This window comes from Ranitomeya imitator, chromosome 6 (genome assembly GCF_032444005.1).
Source record: "Ranitomeya imitator isolate aRanImi1 chromosome 6, aRanImi1.pri, whole genome shotgun sequence".
Classification (NCBI taxonomy): Eukaryota; Metazoa; Chordata; class Amphibia; order Anura; family Dendrobatidae; genus Ranitomeya; species Ranitomeya imitator.
In genome coordinates, this window is record NC_091287.1 from 125,409,363 (window position 1) to 125,428,697 (window position 19,335).

General features: G+C 42.2%; 1 protein-coding gene across 1 annotated transcript in view; it reads left to right on the top strand.

Annotated features, from left to right (window-relative positions):
* COL6A6 (collagen type VI alpha 6 chain) overlaps window positions 1-19,335 on the top strand; it is a 304,940-nt gene that overhangs the window by 166,153 nt on the left and 119,452 nt on the right. The window contains 6 exon segments of the mRNA XM_069732250.1: window positions 2,780-2,833; window positions 4,238-4,300; window positions 5,684-5,749; window positions 6,632-6,685; window positions 6,862-6,897; window positions 11,425-11,487. Coding sequence (XP_069588351.1) covers window positions 2,780-2,833; window positions 4,238-4,300; window positions 5,684-5,749; window positions 6,632-6,685; window positions 6,862-6,897; window positions 11,425-11,487 — 336 coding nt within the window.

Genomic DNA, 19,335 nt, shown 5'->3' on the forward strand with positions numbered 1-19,335 from the left:
TATCTAACATAAAATGCCACTGCCATTGCAGAGTACCATTATCATTAAGACGTACACTCTGATCTGCAGGTCCATACACAGCAGAGTGCTTTCATAGCATTATCTTTTTACTAATTTCTGTATTTTTTTATAGATAAACTGCAATGATTAGAGCAGGAAATTTTATTTGGTCTTGTAAATGTTATTATTATTATTAGTATTATTATTATTATTTATTTATTTATATAGCACCATTAATTCCATGGTGCTGTACATGAGAAAGGGTTTCATACAGGGTTATAGATATCGATTACAGTAAGCAGGTTTACATTGACAGACTGGTACAGAGGGGAGAGGACCCTGTCCTTGCGGACTTACATTCTATGGGATAGTGGGGAAGAGACAGAAGGTAGTGGCGAGGCTGCGGCGATGGCGATGGCGATGTCATTCATACAGTTTGTAGTATAAGGAACAGATAACGGCAAGGCATCACTAAGTGGGGAAGAGACAGAAGGTAGGGGTGAGGCGGCGGCTCTGGCGGCGGTGAAGTGGCAGCTCTGGCGGCAGTGAGGTGGCAGCTCTGGCGGCAGTGAGGCAGCGGCTTGGTTATTGTAGGCTGTAGACTTTCCTGAAGAGATGGGTTTTCAGGTTCCGTCTGAAGGATCCGAGGGTGGTGGATAATCGGACATGTTGAGGCATGGAATTCCAGAGGATGGGGGATATTCGGGAGAAATCTTGGAGGCGGTTGTGTGAGGAGCGAATAAGTGTGGATGAGAGTAGGAGGTCTTGGAAGGATGGAAGATTACGTGAGGGAAGATATTGGGAGATTAGTTCAGAGATATAGGGAGGGGACGGGTTGTGAATGGCTTTGTAGATCAGTGTTAGTTGTTTGAACTGGATTCGTTGGGGAATTGGGAGCCAGTGGAGGGATTTGCAGAGGGGAGAAGCAGGGGAGTAGCGAGGAGAGAGGTGGACTAGCCGGGCAGCAGAGTTGAGGACAGACTGGAGTGCTGCAAGAGAGTTAGCTGGGGGGCCACAGAGGAGGGTGTTGCAGTAATCGAGGCGGGAGATGATGAGAGCATGCACAAGAGTTTTGGTAGATTGTAGGCTGAGGAAGGAACGGATTCTAGCAATATTTTTGAGTTGGAGGCAACAGGAGGTGGCAAGAGCTTGGACGTGAGGTTTGAAGGACAGGGCAGAGTCGAGAGTTACCCGGAGGCAGCGGATTTCAGGTGCGGGTGAGAGCATGATGCCATTTACCATAATAGATAGATCAGGTAGGAGGGATACGTGAGGTGGGGGAAAGATGATGAATTCGGTTTTGTCTACATTGAGTTTAAGGAAGCGAGAGGTGAAGAAAAAGGATATGGCTGACAGACATTTCGGGATTCTGGACAGCAGAGAGGTGACATCTGGGCCAGAGATTATTAACTGTTGATGTCTCCAAACGAATATAAAGAAAAACCTGGACATACGGATGACAATATAAATGGAGAATCAACCATTTATTTTGGATGAAAAATAGGACAATTTATTTTTTTACATTCATGTGAATTTGGCTTTACAGTAGTCCCAATGTGGGATTGTAGCAAACAGACTAGCCTTTGCTCAAATAAACTTGTGTGGCTGTGTCCCTGTGGTCAGTTCACTGGTTGTGCTTCCTTGCACCACATCGGTACAGTAGATATTAGCCACTGTACACTGGAAACAGCATTTAAGAAGTGTTCCCTCTAAACTGCACAGGAGATAAGCTGTAATCTCATTCTGCTCTCTCAAGCAAAACTTTAGGCTGGGCTTCATAAATCATCATCTTAGCTGTATACAAATATTATTGCAGCATATGCAAAAAGCCATCAAATGATCACAGGGTCAAATCCCCTAAGAGGACTAAAAAAATAATAAAAAAGTAAGAACATTTTTGTTTTAAATTTTGAATAAACACATTTTCATTTCTTCTACTAAAATAAAGATATAAAAATAAACGTACTCACTCTTGACGAGTTAAGATATGTTAAAAACTGAAAAGCACAAAAAAAAATTGAAACATCAGAATTGTCGTTTTTGCTCTCTGCATCCCTACATCAAAATAGTGATCATCGGGTGTCCCCAAAAATAATATCAATAAAAACAGCAGCCTACCACAAAACAAGTCCTCACAGAGCTCAAACAACAGAATAGTAAAAAGGTTATAAGTTTTGGAAAATAGCAACCGAAACCAAATGTAATTTGACAAATTTTAAAAATATTTCACCACTGAAATAAAAAAAAACTGTACATGTTTGATATCACTGTAATTGAACTGACTTGAATAATAATGCTGCCAAGTTATGTTTACTACACAATGAACGCTGTAAAAACAAAACATAAAAAAATGCAATATAAAAGAGCAATAACTAAAATTATATGTGTCGTGACTGGGTTAATACTATTTGCTATGTGGTCCTGTATATCTGGCTGCTTTTAGCTATTTATCTCATCGCTATACATTTACATACAAGTACATTGCCCATCTTAGAGGGAGCAGCAAGCTGGTCCTAAACTTCAGAGACAACATGGCACACACTGTCTACCCTTATTCGTGTCAGAGTTTACAAGATCCTAGTGCTTGTATATTCTTCCGACTGTCAACATCAACTTCAAGATCTCACTGCACCTTTGCAGCCTATTATATCCCCCCTTTAGATAGATGCCATTGTCACAAATTGTCCATGTTTTTATGTTATGGCTTATTGTTGTATAAACCTCTATTTATCTCTGTATAAATCTCAATTACAAAGTTTCTTTCATCTTACCTTTGTAGGGAAAGGATGGAATGCCAGGCATAACGGGAGTGAATGGTGAAAAAGGAGAACCAGTAAGATGCTTGTTTGCTACAGTACACCTCAGTGAGGATCAGCCATAAGTAGGGATGCCATCTATAAATTCTTGGATGACCTTAAAAATACCTGATTGGTACATGGTTGTAATTATAAATGTAGCAAATTAAACTGTCCATGTTTGGCACGCTACTGCAATAATGTTGTATATCTTGGTGTATCTATGCCATTTGTGTTGCACCAATGCCATGCTCTCTATTCATTACCCCATAAGAAATAAAACATAGAACTCGCACAGACGACCGTATTATCAGTCCGCATGTGATCCGACAAAACATCGGATCACACCCGGACCAATGTTATTCTATATGGCTGCACACATGACCAATTTTTTCATCGGACACAGCCAGTTTGAGGAAAAAACCGCAGCATATCCGATTTTGATCTGATATTCGGATTGCACTCAACCCTGGAAGTCAATGAGTATAAGTCAACAAATTCCACGGATTGACAATGGGAAGATGGAAAAAAAATGTCTTCATCTTCTCCTCATCGGAATGCATTGGATCACACTATGATCACAAGCTGATCAAACTCTGATCATAGTTTAATCAGAGTGTGATTAGCATAATTGATCCGACTTTCTCGGATGACAAAAACACACTCATCTGGACCCAGCCAAGGGATAAGTAATGAACTTCAAAGTCTGCTCCAAATGGGACTGCTTTTATATGGAGCTTTTGGCTACATTCACACAATCTTGTGACATGTCCTAGTACTATCTATTTTTTCCCAGACAGCACATTGACCCATAAAGTTTCATTGATCCACACACATCCGTTTTAAAAACAAATCCATATATCCGGTCCGTGGGACTCAGAGCTTGTCCAATTGTCATCCGTTTTGCTGAACAGACTCAGCCATTAATGTCTATAGGGATTCGTGTAAAGCGGATGACACACAGAAGACACACTTTATACTTTAGAGTTCTATCTAAGTTCCAGCCTTCTACTTACATTGTTAAGAGTCTGTGGATAAAAAAAATCAGACTGTTTACCTGCTAAAGTGAAAAAAATACAAATGAGAAAACAATGAAAGTAAATAGGATGACACCAGAGAAAAAATTAGTTTGTTTCTCGCAGTAAAACTCACATGGATGTGTGAATGTAGCCTTAAGCTGGTTATTGCGTCAGAGCCTGGGTCCATCCTCTTTAGTGAACCTGACCCTTAGCAAAGTATAAAACTCCCTTTAATGTCTTACATAATGCTTTTACAAGGTTGGACATTTGTATGGTTATGTATATGAGTGTAATACAGCAGCTTTATGGGAGTAGCTAGTTAGGTGTAGACACTTCACAATCTGCTGGGACTGTGATATTGAATTATTACCACGGAATAACCAGAATGAGAGATTATGTAATTCTGATGAACTTTCCTAACAGGGTAAATCTGGAATAAGGGGACCTAAAGGACATAAAGGATTTAAAGGCCTGAAGGGTGACCTGGTAAGTCCAACAAAGACCACCCCCATTGGGGTGAGAAGGAAGTTCTTTTATATATATACTGTAAATATATATTTACACACATGCATATATATAACAAACAACTACTAACTACATATAGTTAGACATGATCTCCCTTGTACATACAGTCAATAATATGTACTGATATATTGCATTATGATGAGAGACAGATAGAGAGAGAATTTTTGCCATTCACTTCTATTATGCTCGCTACTCCAGTTATCCGACATGCTCAATTCAAGTACCGAGCACTCGAACATTTCTATTCTCGATCAACACTTAGAATGAGCCATATTTGTGACTTATAGAGTAATTGCCATTTTTAATTCATCAATCAACAATGCACTGTTGTCATGGGATGGTTCTCCGGTATCACACAATCAGCAGAGCTAGAGTATAGTAAACGATTCCAAGACCTTTATTTAGGGAAAAAATACGAAAGGTCCATATATAATCCACCACACAAAGGATAAAATAGTCCAAAATCCGAATGCAGTTCAGTAACAGGATAAAAGTCCAACAATCCAGCAGACAGAGGATCACATAGTCCATATACTCTTCTTTCTCTCTGAGATGCTGTGAACACATCATTATTCAACACAGGACTCATCTGTGTCTCTCCTCCCTGATATTTTTAAAAGTCTCCCTCCTCAATCACAGGTCAGGAGGGGGAAGGTCTCAGGGGCTCATTGTTTCAACAAGCTAGGTCAACATGTCATTAGCATATTGGCAAACAGTAAAGTACTGTGGGGACTGATATCAGAAGGCAGCAACAGCCATTCATCAATTAGCAAATAACTCCTTCTACAAGAGAACACCATGAAAATAAGTAAAATAGAAATATACACAAAAATGATACCCACATAGCATATCACACCATCACAAGCTTAAAATAAGCAACAATGTAATATAACTAATTACAGAAATCTACTTTTTTCTTTTACTGGACAGATCATTCATTCACAATTCATGGATACAATTGCCAATTGCAAAGTCTTTGTTCAGTGAAGACAGATGTTCCCATTACTGAAATAGGAGATGACAATTGGTGCTTTTAAGATTCAACAGTTGCAGTTCTCCATAGAACTTTATGAACACCATCTGTCATCTCCTATTTCAGTAATGGGAACATTTGTTCTTACTGAAGACATATTATATCCATAAATTGACCATTTTGAGAATGAAAATTAAGTCCAGGAGTAGACAGAAGCAGATTTCACTGATAAGATATATTACTTATTTTCACGTGTACTATTGATTTATGGAGAAAAGAAATTGAAATGATGGTTACTCTTTTATATGATATACATTATTTAATTCATTTATGTCAGTTTGGTTATGAACACTTTTTTATTTTTCTTTCAGGGAAATCCGGGAAATGAAAACATTATTCCTGGACCACCGGGTCTTAAGGGAGAACAAGGGAGAGAGGTGATTATCTGTTTTATTATCAGCACATCTTTGGTTCCATTCAAGCTATCACCATAGTTGAGTTCTACAAAGAGCGTGACTTTCAGACGGGATAACATTTACGCAGAATGAGTAGAAACAGAAGATTTCCTAATTCTTCCAGTCTCTTAAATCTTCTGATTTATCTGTAGGATAGTGTGAGTTGGAGTATTTGGAAAGAACTAGAAAGCACTATAAATAACTAGAAAGCACTATAAATAAGGTAACTATTTTGAGTTCAGACAGGAGTCTGAAGGGAATAAAAACAACTTTGCCCATTAAAGAAAAAACAATGATATCCCCCTGCACTGTAACATCATTTTGCACATTATCTTTAACTAATTCTGGACTGCTTATAGACTTCTATGTTCCAGCAGCTCCCATATTACCCTACAGTGGTGTTCTAAAGTTTCATTGCAGACTTCCCACACAGAAGGCAAAGGTGGTTTATACCATCTCTGCCTTTCTGATTAATTTATACACACAGCATTTATAGCGATTCCGCCTCCAGACCCAGCAATCATGTGATTGCCGGGTGCCAACAGGGAGCAGGAGCTTTTGGGACCAAACAGACCTAAACTCCTGGAGGCTGACGGGAGCAGAGTGGTGATAGAAGATGAAGACAGCAGCGGATAATTATGAGACTAGGGTCTGGGACCTTACAGAAGCACCACTCCAACGCTGCAATAATAAAAAATACTGGAGTGGTGTTTTAAAATTCTATGGGAGTGACGCTTTCCCTATATAGTTTTCCCCATTACTTTACGTGTAAATTATTTGTAACCATTAAAAAAACAAATCACCTAAGAACATACAGTATATCTTGTCCATACCTTGTAAAATTATATTTCTACCCCTCTCTAGGGCGAATCGGGAATGGAAGGAGAACCTGGGGAACCTGGTGCCAATGGACATGATGTAAGAATTAAATAGTGTTAGCTCCTGAAAACAAATCAAATGTAATAAACCTTTTTTTTATAGTTATCAGCGTGTTAATTCTATCGCCAGTGTCTGATATATGCTTTACTAAAATAAAAAATAATACTATTATAATGAAAGATGGTTTTTAAAGTTGGCATTTTTATGCGTTTCAGAATATCCCTGGTAGAAGAGGTGTTGTCGGCCCACAGGTATGCATAGAAATGGTTGCACTTCTACAGTGTTCTAAAGAAAATCAATAAGGCCTCCACAAGATTGGGGTTTTATGTATTGCAATTAGGGTATCAAACACAGGCTGGTTTTCACATGTACAGGGTAGCTTTAGTCCTACGACTGTCTTTACACTGGTCAACCCATGAATGTAAATGATCGCTGTTACTACATAGAAGCCTATCGGTGTTTTTTTAATAGCCTGTTTAGAAAGGCTGACCGCAAAGAACGATTGGTTCTGTGTGCATAGACTTTGACTAAGGAAGCTTAAAAATAATTTCCTATGACGAATGAGCATTCTGCTCGTTTATTGGGTCATTTGGAGCATCTATACACTGCAAGCTGATCGGAAAACAAGCAGTCCTGGGAACACTCATGGTGCATTTACACTGGCTGATTTTTGGAAATGACACCTAAAATTTGGGAACCGTGATATTCAGTTAGAGATCAACAAAGTATAGGATACATTTCCAGTATTGAAAGAGTAGTTTAAAATTAAGAAGGAATAATTTAAAGTTAAATGCAACATATTGAGGGTATATCAGAAGTTACTCATCGTTACAATATCAACTTGTGGAGCAATCAAGTGAAAAATTGAAAACAAATGATCTTAGTTATCTCCTATCTAACTTATTGATCACTGACCATTGGGACTCTCAATGATTGTGAGAACTATGCTCTAAATCCTGAGAATGGGGGTCCACAGAGCCAGATCTTGACCTTTACTTCATTCATTATTGATTCATTATCTATTTATCCTATGAATAGGGATTAACTGGGAATACCTCTGTATGGGTAGCACATTTTGTTAGAACTTGCTGATATTGTTTTAAAGGGGTTTTCCACTCTCTACAAAGTTGACTTGAAACGCTTGCAGTCATGTAAAATAAAAACATCAGTTGGTGCTCACCCTCCCCAGATCCAGCGCTGGTCCTCCAATACTGCTCCAATGTCTAACGTTTGGCTGTAGAGGTTATGTCATGACTACAATGTGTATCACCACTTCAGCCAATCATGGAGCTTAGCAGCTATGCCTATGTAGACAGCACAAGCCACTAAGCTCAGTGATTGACTGCAGCTGGGATGCTCGCTGTCAATGTAAAATCACTGCCACAGTGAAAGCACAGAGACAGGAGCAGCAGCAAACAACAAGCACTGGAGCGGGGGAGGGTGAGCGCTGTCTGATTTTGTTATTTTAAATGATTGAAAGCATTTGGAATCCATATACTTGAGAGTGGAAAACTCCTTTAATGTCTAGCAGAATGAATGTACATAACAGCCCAAAATACATTTCAGAAGTTTGCGCTCTCAAAAGTAAGGCGATAAGTCACGATGAATTCCAATGGAAATTTGTTGTCACAAAAGACGTCTAACAATGGGTTTTGCTTTAGGACACAGTGCAACATTCCTCAATGTATGTCTTTTGAGATCCTTTTACTTATATTGAAAAGACACATTAATGTAGCACATAACAAATGTGATAAACATTTTGCTAACTGTGGTAATGATATGTAAATGATGTGTCCTGCTGTTTCCTCACAAGTAATCTCTGATCTGATTCCTCACAAAATCTCCTTGTATGCTTTTCTCTTAACTGCTCCGCACATCATTGCCTCCAAGTTATCTACTGTGCATCCCCCATACAGGCGCATCTCACAAAATTAGAATATCATCAAAAAGATAACTTATTTCAGTTCTTCAATACAAAAAGTGAAACTTATATACAGTATTATAAAGTCATTAGAAGCAGAGTGTTCTATTTCAAGTGTTTATTTCTGTTAATGTTGAAGATTATGGCTTACAGCCAATGAAAACCCAAAAGTCATTATCTTAGTAAATTAGAATACTTCATAACAACAGCTTGAAAAATGATTTTAAAATCCTAAATGTTGGCCTACTGAAAAGTATGTTCAGTAAATGCACTCAATACTTGGTCTGGGCTCCTTTTGCATCAATTTCTGCATCAATGCGGCGTGGCATGGAGGTGATCAGCCTGTGTCACTGCTGAGGTGTTATGGAAGCCCAGGTTGCTTTGATAGCAGCCTTCAGCTCGTCTGCATTGTTGGGTCTGGTGTCTCTCATCTTTCTCTTGACAATACCCATAGATTCTCTATGGGGTTAAGGTCAGATGAATTTGCTGGCCAATCAAGCACAGTGATACTGTTCTTTTTAAACCATGTATTGGTACTTTTGGCAATGTTGACAGGTGCAAAGTCCTGCCGGAGGATGAAATTTTCATCTCCAAAAAGTTTGTTGGCAGAGGGAAGCATGAAGTGCTCTAAATTTCCTGGTAGACGGCTGCGCTGACTTTGGTCTTGATAAAACACAGTGGACCTATACCAGCAGATGACATGGCTCCTCAAACCATCACTGATTGTGAAAACTTCACACTAGACCTCAAGCAGCCTGGATTGTGCCCTCTCCACTCTTCCTCCAGGCTCTGGGACCTTGATTTCCAAGGTCTAGTGTGGCTGCAAGCCATAATCATTAAGATTAACAGAAATAAACACTTGAAATAGATCACTCTGTTTGTAATGACTCTATATAATACAGTGGGGCAAAAAAGTATTTAGTCAGTCAGCAATAGTGCAAGTTCCACCACTTAAAAAGATGAGAGGTGTCTGTAATTTACATCATAGGTAGACCTCAACTATGGGAGACAAACTGAGAAAAAAAAATCCAGAAAATCACATTGTCTGTTTTTTTAACATTTTATTTGCATATTATGGTGGAAAATAAGTATTTGGTCAGAAACAAAATTTCATCTCAATACTTTGTAATATATCCTTTGTTGGCAATGACAGAGGTCAAACGTTTTCTGTAAGTCTTCACAAGGTTGCCACACACTGTTGTTGGTATGTTGGCCCATTCCTCCATGCAGATCTCCTCTAGAGCAGTGATGTTTTTGGCTTTTCGCTTGGCAACACGGACTTTCAACTCCCTCCAAAGGTTTTCTATAGGGTTGAGATCTGGAGACTGGCTAGGCCACTCCAGGACCTTGAAATGCTTCTTACGAAGCCACTCCTTCGTTGCCCTGGCGGTGTGCTTTGGATCATTGTCATGTTGAAAGACCCAGCCACGTTTCATCTTCAATGCCCTTGCTGATGGAAGGAGGTTTGCACTCAAAATCTCACGATACATTGCCCCATTCATTCTTTCATGTACCCGGATCAGTCGTCCTGGCCCCTTTGCATGCCATGCTTTACAGTAGGTATGGTGTTTGATGGATGCAACTCAGTATTCTTTTTCCTCCAAACACGACAAGTTGTGTTTCTACCAAACAGTTCCAGTTTGGTTTCATCAGACCATAGGACATTCTCCCAAAACTCCTCTGGATCATCCAAATGCTCTCTAGCAAACTTCAGATGGGCCCGGACATGTACTGGCTTAAGCAGTGGGACACGTCTGGCACTGCAGGATCTGAGTCCATGGTGGCGTAGTGTGTTACTTATGGTAGGCCTTGTTACATTGGTCCCAGCTCTCTGCAGTTCATTCACTAGGTCCCCCCGCGTGGTTCTGGGATTTTTGCTCACCGTTCTTGTGATCATTCTGACCCCACGGGGTGGGATTTTGCGTGGAGCCCCAGATCGAGGGAGATTATCAGTGGTCTTGTATGTCTTCCATTTTCTAATTATTGCTCCCACTGTTGATTTCTTCACTCCAAGCTGGTTGTCTATTGCAGATTCAGTCTTCCCAGCCTGGTGCAGGGCTACAATTTTGTTTCTGGTGTCCTTTGACAGCTCTTTGGTCTTCACCATAGTGGAGTTTGGAGTCAGACTGTTTGAGGGTGTGCACAGGTGTCTTTTTATACTGATAACAAGTTTAAACAGGAGCCATTACTACAGGTAATGAGTGGAGGAAAGAGGAGACTCTTAAAGAAGAAGTTACAGGTCTATGAGAGCCAGAAATCTTGATTGTTTGTTTCTGACCAAATACTTATTTTCCACCATAATATGCAAATAAAATGTTAAAAAAAACAGACAATGTGATTTTCTGGATTTTTTTTTCTCAGTTTGTCTCCCATAGTTGAGGTCTACCAATGATGTAAATTACAGACGCCTCTCATCTTTTTAAGTGGTGGAACTTGCACTATTGCTGACTGACTAAATACTTTTTTGCCCCACTGTATATGAGTTTCACTTTTTGCATTGAAGAACTGAAATAAATTAACTTTGCCTTAAACCCTTAAAAGAAACTAACTTAACCCATCACTTCAGAAATCTTTTAATAACTATGCTACCCATACACTGCCATGTGAGCCTCACTACTGTCTCCTTCTCTCCTGTCCTTGTAGAGTGTGAGTTCTTGTGGTCTGGGTCCTCTTTCCTTCTGTACCAGTCTTTCATCATTTAGTTGTGTTTACTGTACTTGATTTCTATCTCATGTTATATACTTATATATTTGTTAAATTCTGTAAACCCTGTTTGCACCTTTTTCCACATGTACAATAACCTGAGAGCACTTCAAACTAAATAATAATATTAAAGAATATGAATATGTATCTGCAGGGAACAAAAGGTGGTCCTGGTGTGCCAGGCAGTAAAGGAAATCAAGGCTTGAAAGGTCCTCAGGTAAATTACTTAATTCATCTTTTTCTATATACAAAAGAAATACCAAAGTAAAGTTTTGAAAAGTTTTTTTGAGAAACAGAGGCATAACAAGAGGGTTTAGCAATCAAATCTGCTTACATCTATGGTAGCTCACCCTCATCACAGTAGGTAAAGAGGAACCTCAGGAGATGACTATGCTGTTACTGAAAATAATTGCTATACCGAGATCAAAACCGATATCGCTGCCATATAGTGACTATATACTGTACTAGAAGATACCAGTTATGCAGAATGTATTAAGAGATTACACTACTGTTATATTAGGTGACCTATGGGTAACGTAACGTTCCTTCTGATGGAATTGTTCACTTTTCCTCTCTTTTCTGGCCCAGACCAACATGACAACTTTGTCGAGCCAGGACTCAGCAGCAGAGTTTACAATATAGACACATTTGATTTCTCGCTTTCTAGCACTCCCAATCCTGTTGACACCCCAATACTGAGCCTGTTGATGCTGCATTTTTCACTGTTCGGGCACCTGCTGTGGTAACAGTATTCCTCTTATTTCCCCACATATTAATGCCCACAATGGTAGCCCTTACATTTCCCACTAGAAAATATTAAAGCCCTCTGTTAGTGATCTAGAAAATAATAGTAGTGCTCAAATTTTGCCCCTTGGAAAGTAATTATGCCTCTTTGAGGATTACAAAACCCTGAGAGTGCCCACTACGTAATAATGCTCTTAAATGCACAGTTAAAATGTAATATTGTCCCCTGAGTGCACCCAAAAGTAATAGCGCCTCCTGAGTTTATCAAATACTAATGCCCCAAGGACTTCAATAAAAGTAATAGTTTTCCATGCGTCTGCCCACATACTGTAATAATATACTGAGTTCCTCAACATATACAGTAGTTATAATTTCTCCTGATTCCCCCTCATACACAGTAATACTGTCCTGAGTCACCTTATGTACAGTAATAATGTTCCTTGCGTCCACTTTACATAAAGTAACAATGTCCCAGAGTTCCCCCACATTCAGTAATAATGCCCCCGAGGCCGCTTATGCAGGAATAATGTCCACAGAGTCATCCCACATACAGTAACAATGCCCTTCATTCCCCTACCTAATAATAATGGCAGGAAAAAATGTACTTTGTTCGCGGAACAACCCCTTTATGGGTAGAGTTCTTGTCCCATAATATTTGTAATGAAAAAACATTAGGTATTTTGATCACCCAAAATACAGTGCCAATGAAAAAGCATGCTATAATAGTTTTAGACACAAACTGAAACAACATACTGTATTTTCTGGCGTATAAGACTACTTTTTAACCCCTGAAAATTCTCTCAAAAGTCGGGTGTCGTCTTATATGCCAGGTGTCGTCTTATAGGGCAGATGCGGAGTAATCTGCGGTCACCGCATATTGTGGGGGGAGCGGTCCCAATGACGAGGTGAGGGGGCGCCTCACCGGGAAGGTGTAAGTGAAGCAGAGGCAGAGAAGGAGATAATAGGATACAAGAGCGAGCCAGATGAGTGAAAGAGGAGTGTTTTTTCTAGGCACAGCACCGCTCTCTCTCTTTTTTTGCATACCCCTGGCATCCCAGACGCTGACAGTTTGCTTCACTTACACCTTCCTGGTGAGGCGCTCCCTCACCTCGTCATCGGGACCACTCCCCCCCACTATATACGCCGACCGCAGATTGCTCAGCACCCACCCTATAAGACGACACCCAGCATATAAGACAACCCCCGACTTTTGAGAAGATTTTATATTTTAACTGGAAAAGTTGGGGGTCGTCTTATACGCCCAGTCATCTTATACGCCAGAAAATACGGTAATTTTATAAATGTGCCCCTGCTGTATACTGTGTAATAGCCGTGTCTGACCATACAGGGACATGGTCTGATCATACCACAGCTCCTTGACAGAGGACGCAATAGAGGGTATACAGACAGTACAACACGATATCACAGCTGATTCTTTCTGTGAGGTAAAGCTTTTGCTGCTTGTTTTTAAACCTACAGATCAGTGTCGGCCCATAGTCCTCAACAGCTCATTTACATATAAGAAAAAGGTTTATTTCTCAGGAATGAAACATCGGATCACACATATCAAGGAATCATTTTATTTAACTTCCTATTACCTACATGCCCATATAGATGGTTTCTGAGGGTTGAGTCCACTGACAGATTCCCTTTAATTAAAGTACTTTTCAGCATGCCATAAAACATTGGAAACATTGATTCAATGCATGAGTCTTTATGGAATGGTTTACAAAAAAGACAGTAAATTATGTTTACTACATCAGACATTGCTTCCAAACAATATGTAGACTGGACACATAACAAGATAAGGATTATCAGCATTCCTTCAATCTTCTAATATGAATCATCTCCACTTGGAGGTTTGACCCTTGCAACTCTCCTCCCCAGTTCATTGCTAATCTTTATTCTGTGTTTGGGACATAGAATATATGCAGACGATTATGAAAAACTGCATCACAGCCAAGAGATTTATGTGAAGAGGGTACTGACCTCCATGACATCTGAATTATTACTACATCTCAGTTTGGCACTTTGCTGAATAACAATGTGGTTAATGTGGTTTGAACGTTTCAAGTAAGCAACCCTCCTCCCCAGTGAACGATTTACTGGCAATGCGTGTAAATGAGTCATATACGAGATATAACTTTATCTTATATACACATTTGCTGTAAAGATAATTTGAGTTTGCTGCCTTTTATTTCTTTGTAGTCAAAATTTCAGCCAGAAAAGCTAGAAAAGGAAACAAATGTGAATCTGTCGACCACATTTCTTAAACATTCCTCATGGGATCATTCACACGCAAATTGTTTTAAAAGAATCTTGCTTGATTCCTATGTTGCGATTGGTCAGATTAAAATACATTGGATGGTTGTAGTATCACTATTAAATCCAATCACTATGGACCAAATAGAAAAAAATCGTATTGTCAAACTTGTGATTTCTAAAAAAAATAATATCATTGAATTATATTATTAAATATCATTACATAGATGCAATTGTATTAGAGATTAAAATCAGTTAGATTTAAATTGTTTTAATAGAAAAGTTATGTCCAACTGCAGGTACATAACGAGAAGAGTCATGCCCCATAGAAAATCTTTCATTGGGCCTCTCCTCACATGACGTGTTCCTCCCACTGTGACAATTACTCTTGACCTGTTAGCAGGACATATACCATGCACATCTTATTTTAATATGCACCCTCAAACTTAGATATCCTATTTTTATCATCTCACATGGTGTAAATGTCACGATCAGCTGCAGCCGCTGAAGCGGCCCAGCCCATAGACGACCCCAAGCCGACCAACCTCAGAAGGCGTGGGGCGTGTACGGACCCTTTATAACGCAGAGGGGGACCCTGGCCTTCCCAACTAGGGAAGGGCAGAGACCGGGGTTCTGTGGCAGCTGACTATGTGGACAAGGAAAGAGACACGTAGGACTTGATTACTCTTCACAACTTCAGGTATAGAGAAAGTAAAGTTTACTAAAGTAAAGTCACACAGTACATAAATCAAACATGACTATGCCAGACTCCCGATTCCACACCTCCCAGAAGGGTACCACCCAGTGCACCCCAAGGCACCAACGGATCACTGAGGAACACATAGGTGGGACATCAGGACACAGGCAGGAACGTCAGGGTACACAAGGTCATCAGGACGCAGGTAAGACATCAGGACACATGAGGACATCAGGACGCAGGCAGGACATCAGAGTACAGACAGGACATGAGGACATCTGGACCCAGGGTCACTGGCAGACATCAGACAGGACATGAGGACATCTGGACCCAGGGTCACCGGCAGACATCAGACAGGAGTCGTTCGGTTCTGGACATCCGACACGACCTACAAGCAGCACCAGTCATCAGGCTCCAAGCCCCAGGCAGCGGTAATCAGATTTCAGACTGTGGTCGTCAGGCTCCGGGCATCGGACCTAGGAAGGAACTCAAGCGTGATGGTGCAAGCACCGCCGTACTGGACGTGGACCAGACGGGGGTAACACCGCATGGTAGTCAGAGCACAGAGTAGTAGATGCTCAGCAGAAACACTGGTTACAAGAGACTCAAAGTCACTGGGTGTGAGGCTCCAGATACAGAGGGATTCCAGGAACATAATCACTGCAGACACAGTTCAGACAGGTTCAGGTACAGGACAGGTACAGGATCAAGAATTCAGGCCTGGATATACCACCTCCAGGACAGGCACCAGAACACGACAAAACAGGAATCAAGGCAAGGACTTTGGTACCAAAACATAAACAGGAGAGGTGCAGGAACACAAACACACATAGCAAAGTTCAGGAGCTTTGTGAGTAGCTCAGGCCCCACCCATAGGACAGGGGAACTTTATATAGGAGCTGCCCCTCAGCAATTGGCTGGGGACAGCATTTGAAGTACACACCCTAACCCTAATAAAAGCATGGGAGATGTAGCCACACACGCCCTAAGCACAAACAGAAACCATTACAGTACAATCAGTGCAGGAACTGAGGCTCAGGGCACCAGGCTGCGACTGCACACATTGACACGTGGAAAGTCATGCACCAGCTGCAAATGACCTCACAACCCACGGACAGCTTCCACAGCGGCAACCAGGGACTGCACATGCGGATGGTCATATGGCAGGACAAAGACCTAACCACCCATGTACAGCTGCGCAGCAGAGCAGGGAACTGAGAAGGCTCCATACAGGTAACAGCCAACAGTATCCCTGCTCAAATTAGGGGGAAAGGAGCGAAGGGTTAAAGCAAAGACATGCATTGTCACACCAAAAACCAGATACAGACAGAACGGCGTGACAGTAAATAAGTGGGTGGGTTAATACCACTCGTTTTCATACTCTAGGTTAGAATAGACATGTGATAGTTAAAAGTAACCTTGTGTTAGTGTTTCTATGCAATATGTGTATTATACAAGCACAGCTCTGCAGCATCCAATAACGTACACTAAAATATCAGCAATACACATATGCAACACTTCGGCACTCTCAGTAGATGCACACACAGCTCTGCTATCTGAATCGCACATATATATACTCAGCACTGGTGCATATAAAGCTCTGATGTATATATTCACACACACAGCTGGAGGAAGGAAACCCAGGCTAACGGTCCCTCTTTCGTGTCTGGGCTGGAACTATCAGGGTTGACACCATTATTCTGGGGGAAACAGGTGAGGAAAATTAGTGGAAGTCCCACAAGTTTAGTGTCAACGATCCCCCTGATATGGGCAGAGATAGACAGATGTGCAGTGCAATGCCTAGCAGACACGGGCTCACAGGTGACAACGATGCCCGAGGCTTACTTCCGGTGACATTTTCCTGAAGCAAAGTGACCTGAATGGGGCCCTGTGAAAAAGTTAATGGTGGTCAACAAACTGCCCTTCCCGGTCGCAGGGGTGGTATGAATGCAAGTGTCTATCTGCGGGAGAGACCTAGGACGGAAAAGTGTGATACTGACCCATGGAGAAGTAAGCAATGGACCTGCTGTCACCTTGGTAATAAACTTACTGAAAGAGTTCGGAAGTCTCATCAGGGAAGCCCTCTAATGAGATTCTAAAACAGTGGGCCTGCATACCCCCCAAAGGAGAATTTTCCAACAACTGTCCCAGGTGGCACAAGTGCAAGAGTCTAGCTGTGAGGGAGGAGTATTGGGAACAGTGATCGTCCTGGCCTCCACCAAACTTGTTCTTCCACTGGAACAGTCCATCGTAACCTCTGCTCCTCTAGAACTCTTGACAATAGACTATCTGACTATCTGACCATTGGCCCAGGCCATCAGGGCTATAAGCATTGCTTAGTGATGGTGGATCACTTTACAAAATTTGTCGTGGTGACTCCAACTCAAGACCAGACCACAGAGTCCACTGCATACGCAATCTGCAAGTACTTCATCCAACCCTATGGCTGTCCAAACCCTATGGCTGTCCATTCACTCTGATCAGGGAGCAGGGAGCCTGTTTTTTAGGAAGAGTCATGGATGAGCTCCATCACCTGTACCGGATAGATAAGTTTAGTACTACTCCATACCACCCTTAGGGTAATTGCGCCTGTGAACAATTTAATCGTACTCTAATTCAGAAGTTAAGAACTTTAAAAGAAGAGCGACAGGCCCGGTGGCCTGAATATGTTCTTGAACTGGTGTGGATATATAATAATCGAGCACATCGAATCACAGGATATACGCCTTACTTCCTCCTGTTTGGTCGAGATGGAAAGGGAATCTTTGAGTTGGCATTGGACCCAGAAGATGACTACCTGCAGACGGGGGTGTTCTCCTGGGTTTGGGAACATCAATATTGCCTGCAAACCTTATATCGATCGGTTCAGACTTGACTGCAGTAGCTAGAATATGCGGATAAGACCCCATCCAGAGCAACAGAGTTTCAAGTTGGAGACCGTGTCTTAGTGCAGGCAAAGTGTCAGTGGCGTAACTACAAAGTGAGGGGCCCCGATGCGAACTTTCAAATGGGGCCCCCCCCGCGCCAAAATATTTCCCACCGAAATTCACATTTTCCCTATTCATTTCGCACACTATAGTTGTGTTGCAATGTTGTGTAGTCTGACCTAATACTGCCCTGTACTCGCTGAGAAAAATGATTTTATAACTAACATGTCCCTATAGTAATATGTCCTCCCTCGCTCTAATTCCAAGCGCACTCCCGGCGTTTGAACTCTGTGTGCTGTTTCTTCCTGGTATGACGCTGCAGTGCGTCATTTCCAGACCTGTGCAGTGTGGGGGTGTATTGGGTGTACTGGTTGGCTCTGGAGCATGCGCACTGCACATTCTGACACTGGCGAGTACACACAATACTCCCCCACAGTGCACATGCTGGGCTCTGCCCACAGCCGTGTACAGCCCGTACACACACGGCTTCGCTCCGAGAACCCGTACACACACGGCTCCGCTCCGTACACCTTGTACACACGCGGCTCCGCTCCGTACACCTTGTACACACGCGGCTCCGATCCCTACACCTTGAACACATGGCTTCGCTCCGAGAACTCCGTACACCTTGTACACACGCGGCTCCGCTCCCTACACCTTGTACACACGCGGCTCTGCTCCCTACACCTTGTACACACGCGGCTCCGCTCCCTACACCTTGTACACACGCGGCTCCGCTCCCTACACCTTGTACACATGCGGCTCTGCTCTTTACACCTTGTACACACACGGCTCCGCTCCCTACACCTTGTACACACGCGGCTCCGCTCCCTACACCTTGTACACATGCGGCTCCGCTCTTTACACCTTGTACACATGCAGCTCCGCTCCCTACACCTTGTACACACGCGGCTCCGCTCCCTACACCTTGTACACATGCGGCTCCGCTCTTTACACCTCATACACACACGGCTCCGCTCCCTACACCTTGTACACATGCGGCTCCGCTCTTTACACCTTGTACACACGCGGCTCCGCTCCCTACACCTTGTACACACGCGGCTCCGCTCCCTACACCTTGTACACATGCGGCTCCACTCTTTACACCTCATACACACACGGCTCCGCTCCCTACACCTTGTACACACGCGGCTCCGCTCCCTACACCTTGTACACATGCGGCTCCGCTCTTTACACCTTGTACACACGCGGCTCTGCTCCGTACACCTTGTACACACGCGGCTCCGCTCCATACACCTCTTACACACGCGGCTCCGCTCCTTACACCTCTTAAACACGCAGCACCACTCCATACACCCCATACATACACGAATCCGCTCACCTCTTTCACCCTCGGCTCAGCTTTGTATACCTCGTACACACCTGACTCCGCTCCGTACACCTTGCTCCACTACGCACATACACGGCTCCGCTC